This window comes from Scyliorhinus canicula, chromosome 17 (assembly GCF_902713615.1).
Source record: "Scyliorhinus canicula chromosome 17, sScyCan1.1, whole genome shotgun sequence".
In the NCBI taxonomy this organism is placed as follows: Eukaryota; Metazoa; Chordata; class Chondrichthyes; order Carcharhiniformes; family Scyliorhinidae; genus Scyliorhinus; species Scyliorhinus canicula.
Window position 1 is genome coordinate 2,405,385 of NC_052162.1, and position 20,920 is coordinate 2,426,304.

Genomic DNA, 20,920 nt, shown 5'->3' on the forward strand with positions numbered 1-20,920 from the left:
CTTTAGTGTCCCAGAATTCAGCATAAAACTATATTGGGTGAACGGGCTTTGATTATTTGACTCATGCCCTAATTATCTAGATTATGCTTTCTGACAACAGGCAGAAAGTGAATAAGGGCGGCATGTGGCACAGTGGATAGCACTGGGACGGCGACGCTGAGGACCCGGGTTTGAATCCCGGCCCTGGGTCACTCTCCGTGTGGCACAGTGGGTAGCACTGGGACTGCGACGCTGTGGACCCGGGTTTGAATCCTGGCCCTGGGTCACTCTCCGTGTGGTACAGTGGATAGCACTGGGACTGCGACGCTGTGGACCCGGGTTTGAATCCTGGCCCTGGGTCACTCTCCGTGTGGTACAGTGGGTAGCACTGGGACTGCGACGCTGTGGACCCGGGTTTGAATCCTGGCCCTGGGTCACTCTCCGTGTGGTACAGTGGGTAGCACTGGGACTGCGACGCTGCGGACCCGGGTTTGAATCCCGGCCCTGGGTCACTCTCCGTGTGGCACAGTGGATAGCACTGGGACTGCGACGCTGCGGACCCGGGTTTGAATCCCGGCCCTGGGTCACTCTCCGTGTGGAGTTTGCACATTCTCCCGTGTCTGTGTGGGTTTAACCCCCATCAACCCAAAGATGTGCATGTTAGGTAGATTGGCCATGCCAAATTGCCCCTTAATTTGAAAAGAATGAATAAATAATTGGGTACTCTAAATTTATTTAAAAAAAGAAAGTGAATGGGTGACTGGCAGGCAGAGTAAAAGCAATAGATGGGTAGTAGAGGAGTTCCCTTGCTCCACCTCCTCCTCTCGGGTTTTCCGTTTTCAGTGCTGCTTGGGAAGGTGGTTTCTCGGGAAAATACAGTGAGACCCAAGTTCGTGGTGCCACTCCGGGCCAACTGCACAGGGGGGAGTAAAAGAGTGGGAGAGCAATAGTGATGGGGGATTCTATAATAAGGGGAGCAGATGGATGTTTCTGCGGCCACAGATATGACTCCAGGATGGTATGTTGCCTCCCTGATGCCAGGGTCAAGGATGTCACTGAACAGCTGTACGACATTCTGAAGGGGAGGGTGCCAGAGAGCTATGGTCTATATCGGCACCAACGACATAGATAAAAAGAGGGGCGACGTCCTGCAAGCAGAACTTAGGGAGCTATATAAATTAAAAACAGAATCTCAAAGGTAGTAATCTCAGGATTACTCTCAGTGCCACATCCTATCGAGATCAGGAATAGGAGAATAGACTGGATGAATGTGTGGCTGGTGAGATAGTGTAGGAGGGAGGGATTTAGATTCCTGAGGCATTGGCATTGATTTTGTGTAAGATGGGCCCTATACAAGCTAGATGGGTTGCACCCCAGCAAGACTGGGGTCAGTATCCTCACGGGCATTTGTGAGTACTGTGGGGGAGGGTTTTAAATCAAGTAACAGGAGGATGGGACCCTTAATGGGGAGACATGAAAGTTGGAATGGAAGATTGAAAAGTAGAAAGAGAGCTATCAGCTAGTAGGGTCATGGTATGAAATGTATAAAAGTGTTAAAAAGGCAAATCTAAAGGCACTTTTCCTGAATGCATAAAGCATTCGCAATAAGATAGACAAATTAACAGATGTGGCTGCAGGGTGAGTAAGATTGGAACTAAATATCCAAGGATATTCGGGATTTAAGGAGACAAAAAAGGAAAAGGAGAGATGGGGTTGCGTTAGAAAAGAATGAAATCTGTGCAATTGTGAATAAGGATATTGGATCTAGATGTCGAATCAGTCTGGGTGCAGCTAAGCATGAACAAGGGCTGGAAAAGATTAGCAATGAAGTTACTGTGAAAGCCCCTAGTTGCCACACCCCAACACCTGTTCTGGTACACAGGGAGAATTCACAATGTCCAATTCACCTGACAAGCATGTCTTTTGGAATTTGTGGGAGGAAACCGGATCACCCGGAGGAAACCCACGCAGACACTGGGAGAAAGTGCAGACTCCACACAGGGACCCAAGCAGGGAATGGAACCTGTGACCCTGGCGCTGCGAAACAAGTGCAAGCTACTGTGCCACCCACCTGCCAACTGGTTTCTATCCATCACAATACACTACCCCTAATAGATCATAGAACTTACAGTGCAGAAGGAGGCCATTCGGCCCATCGAGTCTGCACTGGCTCTTGGAAAGAGCACCCTTCCCAACCGCACACCTCCACCCTATCCCCATAACCCAGTAACCCCACCCAACACTAAGGGCAATTTTGGACACTAAGGGCAATTTATCATGGCCAATCCACCTAACCTGCACATCTTTGGACTGTGGGAGGAAACGGGAGCACCCGGAGGAAACCCACACATACACACGGGGAGGATGTGCAGACTCTGCACAGACAGTGACCCAAGCCAGGAATCGAACCTGGGACCCTGGAGTTGTGAAGCAATTGTGCTAACCACTATGCTACCATGCTGCGCTGTGCGCTTTAATTTTCCATGCTAATCTCTTATGCGGGACTTTGTCAAACATCTTCAGAATGTCCAAATAAACAACATCTATTGGCTACCCACTCATTAACTCTACTAGTTACAGTCTCAAAGAATTCCAGTAGATTTGCCAAGCATGATTTCCCCGTCATAAATCCATGCTGACTATCCGATCCTGCCACTAAGTGCTCTGCTACAAAATCTTTGATAACGGACTCTAGAATTTTCCCCACTCCCGACATCAGGCTTACTGGTCTATTTCTCTTATCCTCCCTTTTAAATAGTGGGGTTACGTTATCTACCCTCCAATCTGCAGGAACTGTTCCAGAGTCTATAGAATCCTGGAAGGTGACTGCCAATGCATCCACTATTTCTGGAGCCACTTTAAGAACTCTGGGATGTAGGACCTGGGGATTTATCAGACTTGTATCCCATTAATTTCCCTCACACCATTTCTCTGCTAATATTGATCTCTGTCAATTTCTCCCTCTCAGTAAATACTGCAATCCCCAACATTTCCGGTATCTGATTTTTATCCTCATTTGTGAAGGCAGAACCCAAGTATGTTTAATTGCTGAGCCATTTCTTTGTACCCTATTATAAATTCCCCTGTCTTCACCAGTCTTTTTCTCTTCACGTGTCTATCAAAACTTTTACAATCAGTTTTTATGTTCTCTGCAATCTTACTCGTGCTCTATTTTCCCCTTCTTAATTAATCCCTTGGTCCTTCTCTGCTGAATTCTAAACTGCCAATCCTCAGACCTGTTGTTTTTCTTGGTCAATTTGAATGCTGCTTCTTTGGATCGAATACTATCTCTAATTTCTCTTGTCAGCCATGGAATGGCCACCTTTCCCTTTTTACTTTTGTGCCATACGTGAATAACCATTGTTCCATATGTGAATAACCGTGCGCTCCTTGAATGTTTGTCATTGCATCCACTGTCATCCCTTTAAGTTATATTTCCTAATCGGTCATAGCCAACTCACAGCTCATGCCATTGTAGTCCTTTTATTACGATTCGGATCAACTACTTTGCACTCCATTTTTATGGAAAATTCCAACATATTATGCTCACTCGTCCCCAAGGGATCACGTACAACTAGATTGCCAATGATTCCTTTCTAGTTACACAGTACCCAGTCTGGATGGCCTGTTCTCTAGTTGGTTCCACAGCATGTACCATCCAGAATTTCCTGCTCCATGGTATTGTGGCTAATTTGATTTGCCCAATCTATGCAGATTAAAATCATCTATAATTACAGATGTTCCTTTATCGCATGGGTCTCTAATTCCTATTTAATGCCATTCCCAACATCACCACTACAGTTTGGGGGTCTATATGCAACCCCCATATGAACGATTTTTGCCTCTTGGTGCTTCTCAGCTCCACCCATACAGATTCCACATTGTCGGAGCTAATATCATCCCTCACTGTTGCGTTCATTTTCTCTTTAACCAGCCACTTCACCACTTTCTCCTTTTTGTTTTCCCTTCCAGCACGGTAGGATGGTGGTTTATAAATGCTTCACAGCTCCAGGGTCCCAGGTTCGGTTCCCGGCTGGGTCACTGTCTGTGCGGAGTCTGCACGTCCTCCCCGTGTGTGTGTGGGTTTCCTCCGGGTGCTCCGGTTTCCTCCCACAGTCCAAAGATGTGCGGGTTAGGTGGATTGGCCACGCTAAATTGCCCGTAGTGTCCTTAAAAGTAAGGTTAGGGGGGGGGGTTTGTTGGGTTACGGGTATAGGGTGGATACGTGGGGTTGAGTAGGGTGATCATTGCTCGGCACAACATCGAGGGCCGAAGGGCCTGTTCTGTGCTGTACTGTTCTATGTTCCTAAATACTGAATACTCCTGAACTTAATTCCCATCTCTGGTCACCCTGAAGCCATGTCTCTGTAATCGCGATTGTATCAAACCCATTTACATCTATTTGTGTGAGTAGTTCATTCACCGCATGTTAAGGAGCAACGCCTTTAAGCTTGTCTTTTTAACCTTGTCCCGCTCCCAAAATTTTCACTGCAGCCCTGCTTGAATCTGGCCCTTGGTACTCTGCCCATCACTTTTCTTATTCCCCTTTCTGTCTTTCGTTTTTGTCCTTGTTTCCTCCACCTCTGACTCCTTGCATAGGTTCTGATCCCCCTGCCTTTTTGGTTAAACTCTCCCCAGCCACTCCAACAAATACACCTCCTGGGACATCAGTCCCGTCCTTCCCAGGTGTAACCCGTCAAGTTTGTACTGATCCCTACCTAAACATTCCCCCGACCCTTCTGAACTAGTCCCAATGCCCCAGGAATTTGAAACCCTCCCTCTCACACCAATTCTTCAACCACCTATTTATTCGATATGATATCCTGCTATTTCTACTCTGATGAGCATGTGACACTGGTAGTAATCCTGAGATCACTACCTTTTGATGTCTGACTTCTCAAGTTTCTTCCTAGCTCCCTATATTTTGGAATATAGAATCTCATCCTGTTTTTACCTATGCTGTTTGTACCAATGTGCAGCACGGGGCTACTGGCTGTCCACCCTCTCCAATGTGCCGTTTGTACCAATGTGCAGCACGGCTACTGGCTGTCCACCCTCTCCCACTAGAATGTCCTGTATCTGAGACTTTCTTCACCATTGCAGCAGGGAGGCGACACGCCATCCCGGAGTCTCGGTTGTGGCCGCAGAAATGCCTCTGTATTCCCCTTACAATTGAATCTCCTATAGCTATTGCATTCTCTCACTTTTTAGTCCTCCCTCTGCAGCAGAACCAATCGTGGTGTAACGAATTTGGCTGCTGCTGCTTTCCCTTGAGAGGTCATTTCTCTCAACAGTATCCAAAACGGTATATCTGTTTTTGCAGGGGAATGGCCACGGGAGATTCCTTACTGCCTGCCTAGCCCTCTTGCTTTGCCTGATGGTCACCCATTTCCTTCCTGGCCATGGAATCTGAGGGTGCCGTTTGACCACCTCTCTGTACGTGCAATCCACAATGCTGTCTGCCTTGCGGATGCTCCGCAGCCACTGCTCCAGCTCCGAAACCCAGGCTTCCAGGAGCTGTAGCTGTAGACATGTCCTGCACACATGCTGGCCCCGGGCACTGGAAACGTTCCCAGCTTCCCACATGCAGCAAAAGGAGCAAATATCTTTGAGCTCTCTTGCACCTTTAAATTAAACCTTTGAAAGATGCTTGATGTCAAATTTTGCCTAATTCTCGAGGGCACTTCTTTTCTGGTCCTTGATACTACCAATTATAGCCCTTCCAGATTATAAACCGCACAAAGTATTTTCAAACTATAATTGATAAAAGTAGTGAAGACTTACCGAGCTTACCCACTACTTACTAATCAGCTCTCTCCATTATAGCCTCAACTGCTGCAGCAGAGCAAGACCGCTCTGAAGATTATAAAAGTTACATAGCAAGGAGAAAAAGAATAAAGCACTTTCCGCTCCAAATTCCCCCACACTTTCAAATTCCCGAGTTTCAAACTGTCTCTGCTCTGCTGTCATTAAGATGTGGTCTCCTCCCACTGCTCGTGTGCAAAGCTGTATTGCTCATGTAATGTTATTTTTAAATATTAATTGCCGAATGGGAGGATGGTGATCTTGGCAATCATTTAGAAGTACTGAGAGCTTCCAGGTGGCAGGAGCTGCCTGTCTGGACTTGGACAGTGGCATCGGCTCCTCCCTCTGCGACTGGATCCTGAACTTCCTAACCCACAGACCACAATCAGTAAAGATAGGCAACAACACCTCCTCCATGATCATCCGCAATACCGGTCCGGCTCCACAAGGCTGTGTCCTCAGCCCCCTACTATACTCCTTATATACCTATGACTGTGTGGCTAAATCCCCCTCCAACCCGGTTTTCAAATTTGCTGATGACATCACTGTAGGGGGTCGGATTTCAAACAATCTTTTCTCTATACCTTGCTATGACTGAACATTATATTCTGCAGTCTCCTTCCTTCCCGATGTACGGTATGACTGTATGTGTTGTCTGTGTAGCATGCAAGAGGTGGCAGGAGAGGCTGGAAGACCTTGAAAACAGGTTCAGGAGGCAAAACCTGCGCATTCTGGGCCTACCTGAGAGTGCGGAGGGGTCGGACGCGAGCGCATTCGTGACCACGTTATTGGGGACCCTGATTGGGTCAGGGGCATTCCCTCGGCCTCTGGAACTGGATGGGGTGCATAGTGTCCTTGTCAGGAAGCCCAAAAAATGAACCGCTGAGGGACATAGTGGTAGGGTTCCACTGCTTTTCAGATAAGGAATGAGTCCTGCGATGGGCTAAAAAGGAGCGGAGCAGCAGGTGGGAGAACGGCGTAAAATGCATCTACTAGGACATGGGAGCAGAACTGGCCAAGAGGCGCGCTGCATTCAACCGGCTAAGGCGGCCCTCCACGGCAAAGGGGTAAAGTTCGGGCTGTTGCATCGGGCGAGGCTGTGGGTCACATATCAAGATCGCCACCATTACTTTGATACACCGGGCGAGGCGTGGAATTTTATCAAGCAGGAAAAGTTGGACTCGACCTAAAGGACAGCCACACTGGGGTGTTACTCTGGTGGGGATGGTAATTGCCGAGTAGCCAGAGGGAGCGATATTATGTTGTTCCCTCTTATTTTTGTTTGTTCCCTGTTTCTTCGGCCATGTTTTCGGCTTTTGCAGAGGTTGGCCGCAGAGGGAGGAGAGGGGCCCTACATGTAGGGCTGCTCTCCTAGTAGCTGGAGCTGTTTCTTTTGTGGGGCCGTGTTTGCGCCTGGGGTTAGTTGTTTGTTTCGTTGGGGGCCGTTGAAGCAGATAAGTTGGGCTTTCCACAGGGAGGGAGGGGCCCAAAAAACATGAGGCATCTGAATAATCGGAGACAGAGGCGGGAGTGGCCGGGGTCAGCATGGGTCAGCTGACTCACGGAAGCGTAATAGGGGGGGAGAGCCAGTGTCAAGCGAGTGCTTGACTTGAGGGTTTGGGATCATGGGGCTGCTGGGAGGAGGGGGGGGGGGGTGGGATGCTGCTTTGCTGACAGAAAAGGAGCCAACATGGGGGAACAGACGGAGAGTCGGGGAGGCGCACCAATGAGACGGGTCGAGTAAGTGGGGGACGCGGGCTCGTGGCTGGCTGAAAAAGGGAGATGACTAATCGGCAGGGGAGAGGGGGCTGGGGGATTAGCCACCCATCCAGGCTGATCAGGTGGAATGTGCGAGGCCTGAATGGACCGGTTAAGAGGGCTCGCGTGTTCTCGCACCTACATGCAGTCGGGCAAGGTCCTGGGGTCGGACGGCTATCCTGTAGACTTCTACAAGAAATTTTTGGAGCTGCTGAGCCCACTCCTACTAAGGACCTTTTATGAGGCCAAAGAAAGAGGGACCCTCCCCCCAACAATGTCAGAGGCTTCGATTTCACTCATCCTCAAACGAGAGAAAGACACGCTACAGTGTGGATCTGATAGACCGATATCGCTCCTTAACGTAGACGCAAAACTGCTGGCCAAGATCTTAGCTGCTAGAATTAAGGATTATGTCCCTGGGGTGGTAGGGGAGGATCAGACAGGCTTTATCAAGGGCAGGCAATTGAACTCCAATGTACGGAGGCTCCTAAACATCATCATGATGCCCTCAGAGGGAGGGGAGGTAGAAATAGTGGCGGCGATGGATGCAGAGAAAGCCTTTGATCGGGTGGAATGGGAGTACCTGTGGGAAGCGCTAAGAAGGTTTGGATTCGGTGAGGGGTTCATAGGTTGGGTCAAGCTACTCTACCAGGCCCCCGTGGCAAGTGTGTGCACGAACAGGGTGAGGTCGGAATACTTTAGGCTCCACCGGGGGACAAGGCAGGGGTGCCCCCTCTCCCCATTATTATTCGCCCTTGCGATAGAGCCGCTGGCTATAGCGCTGCGGACTTCAACCCCCGCCAGTTCTTTGGTTCGGGTCGGGGGGGCATCGGGTCTCGCTTTACGCAGATGATCTGCTCCTGTACACCTCGGGCCCACTAGGGATGGGGAGGTCATGCAGATTCTGAGGGATTTTGGCAATTTCTCGGAGTACAAGCTGAACAAGAAGAAAAGCGAGATGTTTGTGATCCAAGCTAAGGGGCAGGAAAAGGGACTGGGAGAGTTTCCGCTGAAGATGGTCGAGAAGAGCTTTCGGTACCTAGAGATACAGGTGACTCGAAAGTGGGATGCCCTCCACAAGCTGGTAGAACAGATGGAGGGGGACTTCAAAAGGTGGGACATGCTCCCGCTATCTTTAGCGGGGAGGGTGCAGACCGTTAAGATGATGGTTCTCCCCAGATTCCTGTTCGTCTTCCAGTGCGTTCCCATCTTCATCCCTAAGTCCTTCTTTAAAAGGGAAAACAAGATCATCTCTGGATTCGTATGGGCAAGTAAGACCCTGCGATTGTACCTGGAGCGCAGTTGGGGCGGGGGGTTGGCGCTGCCGAACTTTTGCAGCTACTACTGGGCAGCTAACATAGCCATGATTAGGAAATGGGTATTGGGGGAAGGGTCAGCGTGAGGGCGGTTAGAGGCGGCGTCATGTAAAGGTACCAGCCTAGGGGCACTTGTAACGGCACCTCTGCCGTTCTCACCGGCCCACTACTCCTCCAGCCCGGTGGTGGCGGCGGCATTAAAGATCTGGGGTCAGTGGAGAAGGCACGGGTGGGGGTGGAGGGAGCCTCAGTTTGGACCCTGATACGCAACAATCACAGATTTGTCCTGGGCAAGATAGAAGGAGGGTTTCAAGGCTGACATAGGGCAGGCATTAAAAGGATGGTGGACCTATTCATAGACTGGACCTTTCCCAGCCTGAAAGCGCTGGAGGAGAAATTCAGTTTGCCCCCTGGTAATCCTTTCAGATACTTTTAGGTATGCGCCTTTCTCAAAAAACAGGTGGTATCATTTCCGCTGCTACCCCCACGCAGGATAGAGGATAGGGTGGTCTCTGGCAGCTGAGTATGGGAGGGGAAGGTGTCGGACATCTACCAGGAACGTCAGGAGGCGGAGGAAGCCCCAGTGGACGAACTCAAGGGCAAATGGGAGGAGGAGCTAGGCGGGGAGCTGGATGCAGGCCTGTGGGTGGATGCCCTAAACAGGGTCAATTCCTCGTCATCATGTGCGAGGCTTAGCTTAATCCAGTTTAAGGTGGTTCACTGGGCTCACATGACAGCAACCAGGATGAGCAAGCTCTTTGGGGTTGAGGATAAATGTGCGAGGTGCGCGGGAAGCCCTGCAGATCATGAACATATGTCTGGGCATGCCCGGCTCTTAAGGAATTCTGGCAGGGATTTGCTAAGGCAATGTCCAAGATCTTGGACACGCGGGTGGTGCCGAGTCCAGGGATAGCGATCTTTGGTGTGTCAGACGATCCGGGAGTTCAGGGGGCGAAAGAGGCCGACGTCCTGGCCTTTGCCTCGCTGGTAGCCCGGAGACAGATCCTTTTAATGTGGAGGGACTCGAAGCCCCCAAGTGCAGAGACCTGGGCTAGTGACATGGCTGGGTTTCTCAGTCTCGAGAAAATAAAGTTTGCCGTGAGAGGGTCCGTGGCGGGTTTCTCTCGGAGGTGGCAGCCGTTCCTCGACTTTCTAGGAAAGCAGTAGAGGTCAGCAGCATCCTGGGAGGGTTGTTCAGTAGTATTGTTCTTTTCTCTGTATTTCTGGTTAACATTTATTTTATGTTAATTGTTGCGAACGGTAATGCAAAAAAATTGTGTTTTTGACAAAGATTTGAATAAAATAATTTTTAAAAATGCAAGAAACAACACTACTGCATACTAATACATGTGACAATAAATCAAATCAAAAAATCAAATCAAAATGCGGTCACTGCTGTACCAAGCACAGGAGGCAGCTTGTGAAGGAGTCAGAAGGATAAAGATGATGTAATATTGCTATGGATGGCAAGTCAAAGTGCAGAGATAGTGATGGCTCAAATTTCTTAAAAGGTTCAGATGAAAACAAAGTATCTTTTGCTCCACAGTTCAGCTTAATCTGGAAAAGAAAATAAAATTCCCATCCTGTTCCAGAGAGGCCCTTTGACAAGTTCCTTTGTGTGCTTATGAGGCTGTTAATTGGCAGTGAACAGGTTCCCTATTTCTTCCTCCTACAGACCCTTTGAAAATTCCAAACTGTCCCAGAGGTGGTCGGATCCACTGTCGCTCTTCGGAAATGCAATTTTCAAATCATGCCCACAACTGTTTGTTCCTGCACCAGCAGTTGAAAATCTGGCTTCACAAATCTGTATCTCAACCTTGAATATTTCTAATGATGGCATATCCACAGTGGAACAGTAGTTAACACTGTTACCGCACAGCGTCAGGGATCCGGGTTCAATTCTGACCTTGGGTGACTGTGTAGAGTCTGCACTTCTCCCCGTGTCTGCAGGAGTTTCCTCCGGTTTCCTCCCAAAGTCCAAAGATGTGCAGGTTGGGTGGATCAGCTCCTCAGGCTGAAAATATGCAAGTTTTTTGGGGTTACAGCGTGTTGTACCTGTAAAACCTCATACTCGACCAATGTATTAATTAAAAGTTTTACCCAGGTGCCTGCAAGATGAACAAATGACAAAACAGGTTCACGGTTTAACATAATTTTATTCACACAATTAATGAAGGAGGCTGGCAGGCTATGATCACTCGATGTGGATATCTTCTCTGGGCTTCGATACCCAGGGTTCGTTCTTCTTGCAATGGTTGTGCCTGGGGGACTCCCAGGTTATTGGTGAAGATCTGTTCTGATGTTCCTTTGTTTTTACTGATCTGCTAGCATTGGGTCATACACCCACAACTGGCCATTGTCCCATCCAGACCCCAACTCATTAATGGGAATAACAGAGACTCCTCGGAAACACCCTCTGACCATCAGACTTTTGAATGGACCTACCTCATTAAGTTGATCTTTTCTCTATATTCTATTTATGATTGAACATTGCATTCTGCAGCAGCAATCAGCTCATTATGGAGCCTGATGGCTTCTTTTGTCTGATCTTCGCCCTACTGCAAAGTTGATCACCTGTGACTGGATGTTCATTACATACTCTCAGCATGGTCTTGTTCTTCTGTGTATACGTGAATGGGTAATCACAAAAGTCCATATAGCGATAATGAGTTGACTTGAGTGCTCTTGCAGATGGCTAGCCATTCCAGCCAGGGCCCCGTGACAGTCTGTGTTCCTGGTCTATGTACCTTGCCAGCCTGATCACAGGGGACAGGATGAGGGATTTGGGCCTGTGTGGGGTGGGGGTATTCTTTCAGAGGGTCGTGCAGACTTGATGGCATTCTATGGGTTCTGACATTCTGAGGGAGGGGATTCAAAGAACCACAACCCTGTGAGTGAAGGAATTTATCCATTTCGCAGTCCTTAATGATTTCCCATTGATTTTGAGACTATGTCGCCATGTTATAGGTCTGTGTCCCAGCCAGGAGAAGTGGCCTCGGTGTCTATGCTGTCCATCCATAATTTCTAATAGCTAATTTGAATACATTGTCCTTTACTCCCTTTAAACAGTATAGCTGGCAGAAGTCTGGTAAAGTTCTTTGAGGAGCAAAAACTTGATGTTCTTATTTATTTTTTCTTTCTTCCCAGTATTATGAATTCCCTGGTGATTGTCCTCTTCTTGTCTGGGATGGTGGCGATGATTATGCTCCGGACCCTTCACAAGGATATTGCCAGATACAATCAGATTGATTCTGTAGTAAGTACTGTTGTGCAACGTGTCCTTGAATGGCTGTACGTAGTAGTTTGTTGCCGTGACTAGTGTTTTTCTTTTATATGTGAGGCTCAGCAATCCTTCCAACACCTACTTTATCTCTTGTATTCCTCAATCTGTCCTGTAGTCAATCACTTTCTCATCATCCTGGGTTCCCCTTTATTTTACATTTAAAGTACCCAATTCATTTTTTTTCATTTTAAGGGGCAACTTAGTGTGGCCAATCCACCTACCCTGCACATCTTTGGGTTGTGTGGGTGAGATCCACGCAGACACAAGGAGAATGTGCGAACTCTTTTTAGAAAAAATTTGTTTAAGTTACTTGAAAATTTTTACAAAAATAACAGACAATGATATTAACGTGGTATAATAAACATTCTCTCTTTTCACCCCCCCCCCTCCATTTCAATCTTCACACACCCCAACCATACAACAATCCCCGCATCTGCTGACATTTCAATTTTCCCCGAGAAAGTCGACGAACGACTGCCGCCTCCGAGTGAACCCTAACATTGACCCAAAGGCAAACTTTATTTTCTTGAGACTGAGAAACCCAGCCATGTCACGGACCCAGGTCTCTACACTCGGGGGTTTTGAGTCCCTCTACATTAATAAGAACCGTCTCTGGGCTACCAGGGAGGAGAAGGCCAAGACGTCAGCCTCTTTCGCCCCCTGAACTCCCGGCTCTTCTGACACTCCAAAGATCGCTACCTCCGGACTTGGCACTACCTGTGTTTTTAGCACCGTGGACATTGCCTTAGTGAAACCCTGCCAAAACCCTTTAAGCTTCGGACATGTGGACATGATTTGCTGGGCTTCCCACACACCTCGCACACCTATCCTCTACCCCGAAAAACCGTGCTCATCCTAGCCACTCTCGTGTGTGCCCAGTGGACTACCTTAAATTGTATCAGGCTGAGCCTGGCACATGATGAGGAGGTATTAACCCTCAGGGCATCCGCCCATAGACCCGCCTCTATCTCTCCTCCTAGCTCGTCCTCCCACTTGCCGTTAAGCTCCTCCACCAGAGTTTCCTCCGCCTCCGAAAGCTCCTGGTAAATATCCGATACCATCTCCTCTTCCACCCAGATACTGGAAACTACTCCATCCTGTATCCCCCTTGGCGGCAGCAGCGGAAAGGCCGGAACCCTGTTTTCTCAGGAAGTCTCGCACCTCCAAATACCTAAACTCGTTCCTTGCTGGCAACTCAAATTTATACTCCAAGGTTTTCAAGCTGGGAAAGCTCCCGTCTATAAATAGATCCCCCATCCTCCTAATTCCTGCTCTTTGCCAACTCCGGAACCTACCATCTAGCCGCTCGAGCAACACTTTCTTCACTCGCGGGGTTTTACCCGCCCACACAAAGCCCAAAATAACCTTATTCACCTGCTTAAAAAAGGCCTTTGGGATGAAGATGGCGAGGCATTGAAAGACAAACCGAAATCTGGGGAGCACATCATTTTCATGGTCTGTGCCCTCCCCGCCAGTGGTAGCGGGATCATGCCCCATCTCTTAAAGTCCCCTTCCATTTGTTCTCCCAACCGGGATAGGTTTAACTAATGCAGTGCCTCCCATTCCCGGGCCACCTGGATTCCCAGATATCGAAAGCTCTTCCCTTCCATTTTAAGCGACAGCTCTCTCATGTCTCTTCTGTCCTCTTGCCTGGATCGTGAACATCTCGCTTTTCCCCATGTTGAATTTATACCCCGAAAAATTGCCAAATTCCCCCAAGATTTGCATTACTTCTCCCGTCCCTTCCAACGGGTCTGAAATATACAAGAGCAGGTCATTTGCGTAAAGCGCGACCCGGTGCTCCAACCCCCCGCCCTGAACCAATCCTTTGCAGTTCCTAGAGGGTGTTAACACCATGGCCAATGGCTCTATGGCCAGAGCAAACAATAATGGGGAGAGGAGGCACCCTTGCCTCGGCCCTCGGTGTAGTTTAAACTACCCTGACCTCATTCGTATGCACACTTGCTACTGGTGCCTGATAGAGCAACCACACCCAGTGAATAAAGCCCTCACCAAACCCAAACCTTCCCAGCGCCTCCTACAAATAATTCCACTCCACCCGATCAAAAGCCTTCTCCGCATCCATCGCTACCACCACCTCCACCTCCTCTCCTTCTGAGGGCATCATAATAACATTTAAAATCCTTCGAAAATTGGCCTTGAGTTGCCAAGGCCCTTTTCAAATCCCGTCCGGTCTTCCCCTATCACCCCCGGGACACAGTCCTCTATCCTTGTGGCCAGTATCTTAGCCAGCAGTTTGGCATCCACATTCAGTAGAGAAATCAGCCTGTATGACCCGCATTGCTCCGGATCCTTCTCCCGTTTCAAGATCATGAAATCGAAGCCTGCGACATTGTTGGGTGGAGGACTCCCTTCTCTCTTGCTTCATTAAATGTCCTCGCCAGCAGTGGGCTCAATATCTCTGAAAGCTTCTCATAGAATTCCACCTGGTAGCCATCAGGCCCCGAGGCCTTGCCTGACTGCATGCCCTCCAGTTCCTTGATTATTTCCTCAATCTCAATTGGGACTCCCAGCCCTTCCACCAGATCCCCATCTACCCTCGGGAACATCAACTGATCCAAAAACTGCCTCATCCCCATCACCCCAGCCGGGGGTTCCGACTCATATAATTTACTATAGAAGTCATTAAACACCTTGTTTACCCCCGCTGGGTTCAGGTCAGTATTCCTGCCTCTACTCTACTTTATTTATCTCCCTGGTTGCCTCCCTTTTCCTGAGCTGGTGCGCCAACATTCTGCTTGTCTTTTCCCCGTACTCATCGCCCCCCTTCCTCAACTGTTCCACCGCTTTCCCTGTGGTCAACAGCCCAGACTCCGTCTGTAACCTCCGCCGCTCCCTCAGTAGCCCCGCTTCCGGGGCCTCCGAGTATCTCCTGTCCACCTGGAGTATCCCCTCCACTAACCTATCCCTCTCAGCCTGCTCCGCCTTTTCTCTGTGGGTCCGTATTGAGATTAATTCCCCTCTGACCACTGCCTTCAGAGCTTCCCAAACCGTCGCTGCGGGGACCTCCCCCGTATCGTTTGTTTCCAGGTAGTTCTGGATGGACTTGTTAAGCCGCCCACAGATTGCTTCGTCCGCTAGCAACCCACATCCAGTCTCCACATCGGGCGTTGCCCTCTCTTCACACTGACCCGTAGATCCACCCAATGTGGGGCATGATCTGACACTGCGATTGACGAGTACTCCGTATCCACCACCTCCGGTATTAGCGCCCTGCTCAGAACAAAAAAGTCGATGCAAGAGTGTACCTTGTGGACTTGTGAAAAAAAGGAAAACTCCTTCGCCCTTGGCTGTGCAAACCTCCATGGGTCTACTCCACCCATCTGTTCCATAAACCCCTTCAATTCCTTTGCCGCAGCCGGCCTCCTCACTGTCCTAGATTTTGACTGGTCCAATTCCAGATCAATGACTGTGTTAAAGTCTCCTCCTCCTCCCATAATCAGGTTATGTGACTCTGTTTGGGACCTTACCTGAAACCTGCCTCATAAATTCCACATCGTCCCAATTCAGAACATATGTGTTCATGAATACCACCCTCCAGCTTCCCACTCACCCTTGTCTGACACGATTCTCCCTGCCTCGAATGCCACTCGTTTGCTGATCAAGATCGCTACCCCCTGATCTTTGAGTCCAGCCCTGAGTGGAATACTTGGCTGACCCACCCCTTTCTCAATCTCATCTGGTCTGTAACCTTTAGGTGTGTCTCTTGAGCATTGCCATGTCCGCCTTCAGCCCCCTCAAATGTGCCAACACGTGAGCCCTCTTGACCGGCCCATTCAGCCCTCTGACGTTCCAAGTAATCCAGCCCCCCCCCCCTCCCCCCACTAGCCATCACCCTTTTTAGGCCAGCCTCTAGCACGTGCCCTCCGCCTCCTCAAGCCCTGGGGGACCTGGAGAACAGGTCCAGGAGGCAGAATCTTAGAATTGTCGGCCTCCCAGAAGGCAGTGAAGGATCGGATGGGAAGACTTACGTGACGGACATGCTGGAGAAGTTGATGGGGGCTGAGGCGTTCCCTTGGTCCCTGGCAGTGGATAGAGTGCACAGAGCAGTCGCCGCTCCTGAACTCCCATTTGTCCCCGAGTAACAGTTCCTCCCCTGTCAGTAAAGCAGCCCCCCCCCCCCCGGCCCCAGCAACAACACTAGAAACCCAACCCCCCAAGTCACGCTCCCGCTTAACACCTGCCCACCTCCACTGTGCTTCTGAGAGTCAGCTGACCCATGTTGGCTTGATAGCGCCCGCTCCTGGCACCAAGCAATTAGTCTCCCCATTGTTCACTCCGCTTCTCTCCCCCCCCCCCCCCGCCGAACCCAGCTCGCCTCTTGGCCAGATCTGCGCCCAGGTCCTGATAAATGCGCAGCTCACAATTCTCCCATTTGCTGCTCCGTTCCTTCTTGGACCACCGCAGAACGTGTTCCTTGTCCAGGAAATGGTGAAAGCGTACCACCTCGGCGCTCGTTCACTCGGGCCTTCTTTGCGTGGGCTCTGTCCGCTCTATCCACTTCCAGAGGCCAAGGAAACGCCTCAGCCCCCATCAACTTCTCCAGCATGTCCGTCACATAAGTCTTCCCATCCGACCCTTCACTGCCTTCTGGGAGGCTGACAATTCTAAGATTCTGCCTCCTGGACCTGTTCTCCAGGTCCCCCAGCTTCTGCATTCTTTTCTGGCGGTTGTTCATCATCTCCAGCTTGGTCTCCAGCATGGTTATGTACTCCTCATGCTCGGACACCTTTTTCTCTACCTCCTGGATCACACTTCTGTGGGTATCTTGATTCTGCACAAGATCAATCGAAGCCTTAATAGGGTCCAGCGTGTCCCCTTGAGCTTGGACCAGCTGCTTCGTCGACCACTGTGCCATCTCCCCACGGCCCTGCTTCTCCGCCATGCTTTCCCGCGTTACTAGCTCTTCACGCGTCTTCCTTATAGGACTTTGTCTTCTCACACGGCCACTTCTGGTCCAATTTTCCATACACCGGAGGGGGATTTCTCCTTTTTCTCACTCTTCACCAATTTATCCCATAAAATCCGGAATAAACAGGGTAAAAAGGTCCAAAAGTCAGTCACAGGCGGGAGCTATCAAATGTGCGACCTATTCTTCCGTGGCCGCCATCGGAAGTCCGAGAACGTGCAAACTCCACACGGACCATGACCCGGGGCCAGGATCAAACCCGCATCCTCGCTGCTGTGAGGCAGCAGTGCTAACCACTGTGCCACCGTGCCGCCTTCCCTGGGTTCCCTAACACTCACTCCTTTCTCTCACCCTCCTGACATCTATAACCTGTGTTCTTAACATTCCTGACTTTGCCCCAGGTTTGAGTATGCAGTATTATACACTCTTGTCTTATCTACATTAAACCACAATCATCATAATCTTGTACTGCTACTGATTCCAGAAAATGAAAATAGTGGAATTCTACTTAAGTTTTTCATTCTCTGACAGGTTATTGGAACCAAAGTTTGGCATCCCCTACTCCCTGGATTACTGCTACATCTTGGTGGGATTGTGTGCTGTGGGCGTTTGCTTTTCCATTCTTAAAACCCTTTCAATACGTTCATTTTTCTAATGTACTTTTATTAATTGACTTACTAATAAACTTATTTCCAACCTATTCAGGACAGCTCTGAGTGAACTACAGGCACTGGTATCAGAATATCTTCTGCTTTGCACTAACATTAAAGTTGTAGGATTCCACCATGAGACTGACTTCATGGAATTGCACTTTGCTTTAGAGTCAGATTTGGCTGGATTTTCACTGCAACTTCTCAATTGATGCAATTGTCTTGTGTTTGAAGGAAGAGCACGCCTTTGTTAATTCATCCTATTTGTAGACTAATGTGTTACATATTCACTGAGAGGGTTTACTCTCATCGCTGATGCATGTTAACTATAATTTTGTACAGGAGGATGCCCAAGAAGAATTTGGTTGGAAGTTGGTGCATGGAGATGTCTTTAGACCTCCCAGGAAGGGAATGCTTTTGTCTGTTTTCCTTGGACAGGGAACACAGATCTTCATAATGATGTTCATCACTCTTTGTAAGTATCGTTTGATACTGAGAACAAATACAAAACTGAGTTGATTGCTAATTTAGTTTTTTAAGTTTTTGAATGTTTCTGGGCTAGTTCCTGAAAATAGCAGATTGCATGTATTTAACATCTTAGATATAGTGTCTCAAGGCAGTAAATAGAAACAGTGGAAGGGGAGGAACTCGTGATGACTGAGCCACGGTATGACAGTGTTTGTCAAGGCTTTCAAAGGTTTGTAAGGTTGCAAGGTGGTGATGTTTAGAGAACGAGCTTGATGCTTTTGAAGAGGCCAAATAAGGCAAAGGATTGCACAATAAATGGGAGGATAATGAAAGGTGTAGAGAAAGTGAGGGACCTTAGAGTAAATGTCCACAGATCCCTGAAGGTAGCAGGACAAGTTGATAAGATGGTTAAGAAGGCAAATGGAGACTTCCAATGGCGGCCATGAGCCGAAGGGTCGCACAAAAGGTGGTTCTCTGCTAGGAACTCCTGATTAGAACTTCCAACTCGGCCAGAAGTGCAAAAAGTTCCCCAACTTAACCCTCCATCCCACTACTTAAACAACCAAGATGCTGACGAGTCAGCAATCAGGCTGCAAAAATAGTAAGGGGAATAGTGTAAGGAATAGTGAGAGGAAAACCCCAATCCCTGAGCAGGAAGACCGGCATGGCGTCCCAGAACCGAGCACGGCAGACCCAACGGGATCAGCAATGCTGACCCAGGTGATGATGGAGTTCATCACAATGAAACTTCAGAAACACAGTGGCGATGAAAGAGGACCTCATGACGGTGATGGAGTCAGCAACAGCGTTGGCTCGAGCGGAAACTGGAGACATAAGAGGCATCGGTGAGGGACCTAAAAACCATAGACTGAGGGAGTGAATCGCCTCGCTCAAAGCCGAGATGGCAAGGTTGATCATGATCCAGAAGGCACTGAAGTGGAAAGTTGATGTGAAGGGAAACATTGTTGACCAAGAAAACAGCTCCCGCGGGCATAACCTGCGGATCATCGGGCGATCGGTGGGCATGGGATCTGGGCAATGAGAGAGAGGCTCCACAGACTCCAGGATGAAGATTTTGACTCGCCGGAAGGCGCAAACTAGTTTGTCCAAAGTAACGAACTTGGGAGGAAGTAGTAAAGGACAATTAACTCGTGGACTTTAACGGTCCAGCGGGGAAGTGGGTAATTGTTCTTGGGATGTGGAAGGGGGGGGGGGGGGGGGGGGGGGGGGGGGAGAAAACCCTGTGAGGGGACTCAACGGGCTGGTGAAAATGTCTAGAGCCTTTTCCCATCGTAAAGCAAAAGGGTGGACACAAAAGGGCGAGGGGGGTGGCCATACTATTTACCAGAAAAGTAGCATTTTCAGTGGCAAGCACGGTGACGGGTGCAGGGGGACGATATGTATTGGTTAGCGGGACACTGGAAGGGGTGGGGGGGGGGGGGGGGGGGGGGGGGGGGGGGGGTTGGTGGTTGGTGGTTGACCCATCAAGTTTCAACCACTGAGGGGGAAGGAGTTCTTCACCTCCCATGTACACCAAGCCTATTCATGCATAGACTTCTTCGTACAGGGAAATCGGTGCTTCCTGGAGTAGTAGCAACAAACTACTCCCCGATAGTAATCCCGGATCATGGATGTGAGGTTGGAGACGGGCTGGGCCCAGCGCCCCCCCCACAAGAGGCTGGACACAGCCTTCCTCGCTGATAGGACGCCTAGTCAGAAGCCATCAATAGGTATTTAGCCTGCAACAAAAATGGGGAGGTCTCACCCTCCACGGTCTGGGATGCATTGAAGGCGATGATCAAGGGGGAAATAATGAAGAAAAGGGGGACCAGGCAACGGCTAATCACCTCCATATTGTAAGTGTATCGGCGATGCTCACTGCCCTGGCCATGGAGCTGGTGGTGGAGAGGAACATGCTACAGGTGGAATTTGACCTGCACTAGGAAAGCAGTGAACTAGCTCCACCAGACATGGGGGACCTCCCGCTGGCATGCCAGCTAAGAAAACAGGCTGCTTCAAGAGAGATAGCACAGGTAGATGGCGGGAGTGCTGGGGTAGTAATAGCCCCAGACGAGATCAACAGGACCATCGCAAACCTTTACCGGGGACTGTATACCTCCGAGCCCTTGATGGATGAATGTCCTCTTCCCGGAGGTGGAGGATAGGAACGAGCAGTGGCAGAGGAGATCGGCCAATGACACATTCTGGCTCTGCCCCAAACTCATCGGGTTCTGGATCGCCTTCTTTGAGACCTTGTTCCGAAAGCTGGGGGCAAAGATGGGGCCATGCCCTTCAGTGGTGGTCTTCGGGGTATCGGAACATCCAGAGCTTTTTATAGGGAGAGGGGCCTTTGCCTCCCTGTTTGCCCGGCGGAGACTTCTGCTTGGATGGAGGTCGGCAGCACCACCCGAGCCTCAGACTGGCTCTCCGACCTAGCGGTGTTCCTAAAGCTACAATATGCAGTTAGGGGATCAGATGAAGGACTCCACCACACGTTGAAACAATTCATCAGCCTCTTCGAAGACCTGTTCGTGACCAAATAGGAGGGGAGGGGGTCCAAGGGGAGGTGGAGAGAAGGGACGAACAACCAGAGAAATGGTGGGGGAGCAGATTAGGAATGTCTTCCATTCCTCTCCGGCTTATCCGGGTCATCGGGGTAGCCGGGGTCCTCTCGCGTCGTGGGTCCGCCAACTCGCTCGCTTGCTGCTCCTGCCCTTTCCCACCGCTTCTT

The 20,920-nt window shown here is 49.6% G+C and overlaps 1 protein-coding gene across 2 annotated transcripts in view; it reads left to right on the forward strand.

Annotated features, from left to right (window-relative positions):
• The window catches only part of LOC119951679 (transmembrane 9 superfamily member 2-like), a 158,630-nt gene that overhangs the window by 78,797 nt on the left and 58,913 nt on the right, over positions 1-20,920 (forward strand). For both annotated transcript variants that reach the window (XM_038774902.1, XM_038774903.1), the window contains exons 9-10: positions 12,006-12,114; positions 18,064-18,196. In XM_038774902.1, the coding sequence (XP_038630830.1) occupies positions 12,006-12,114; positions 18,064-18,196 (242 nt within the window). The remainder of the gene's footprint in view (positions 1-12,005; positions 12,115-18,063; positions 18,197-20,920) is intronic.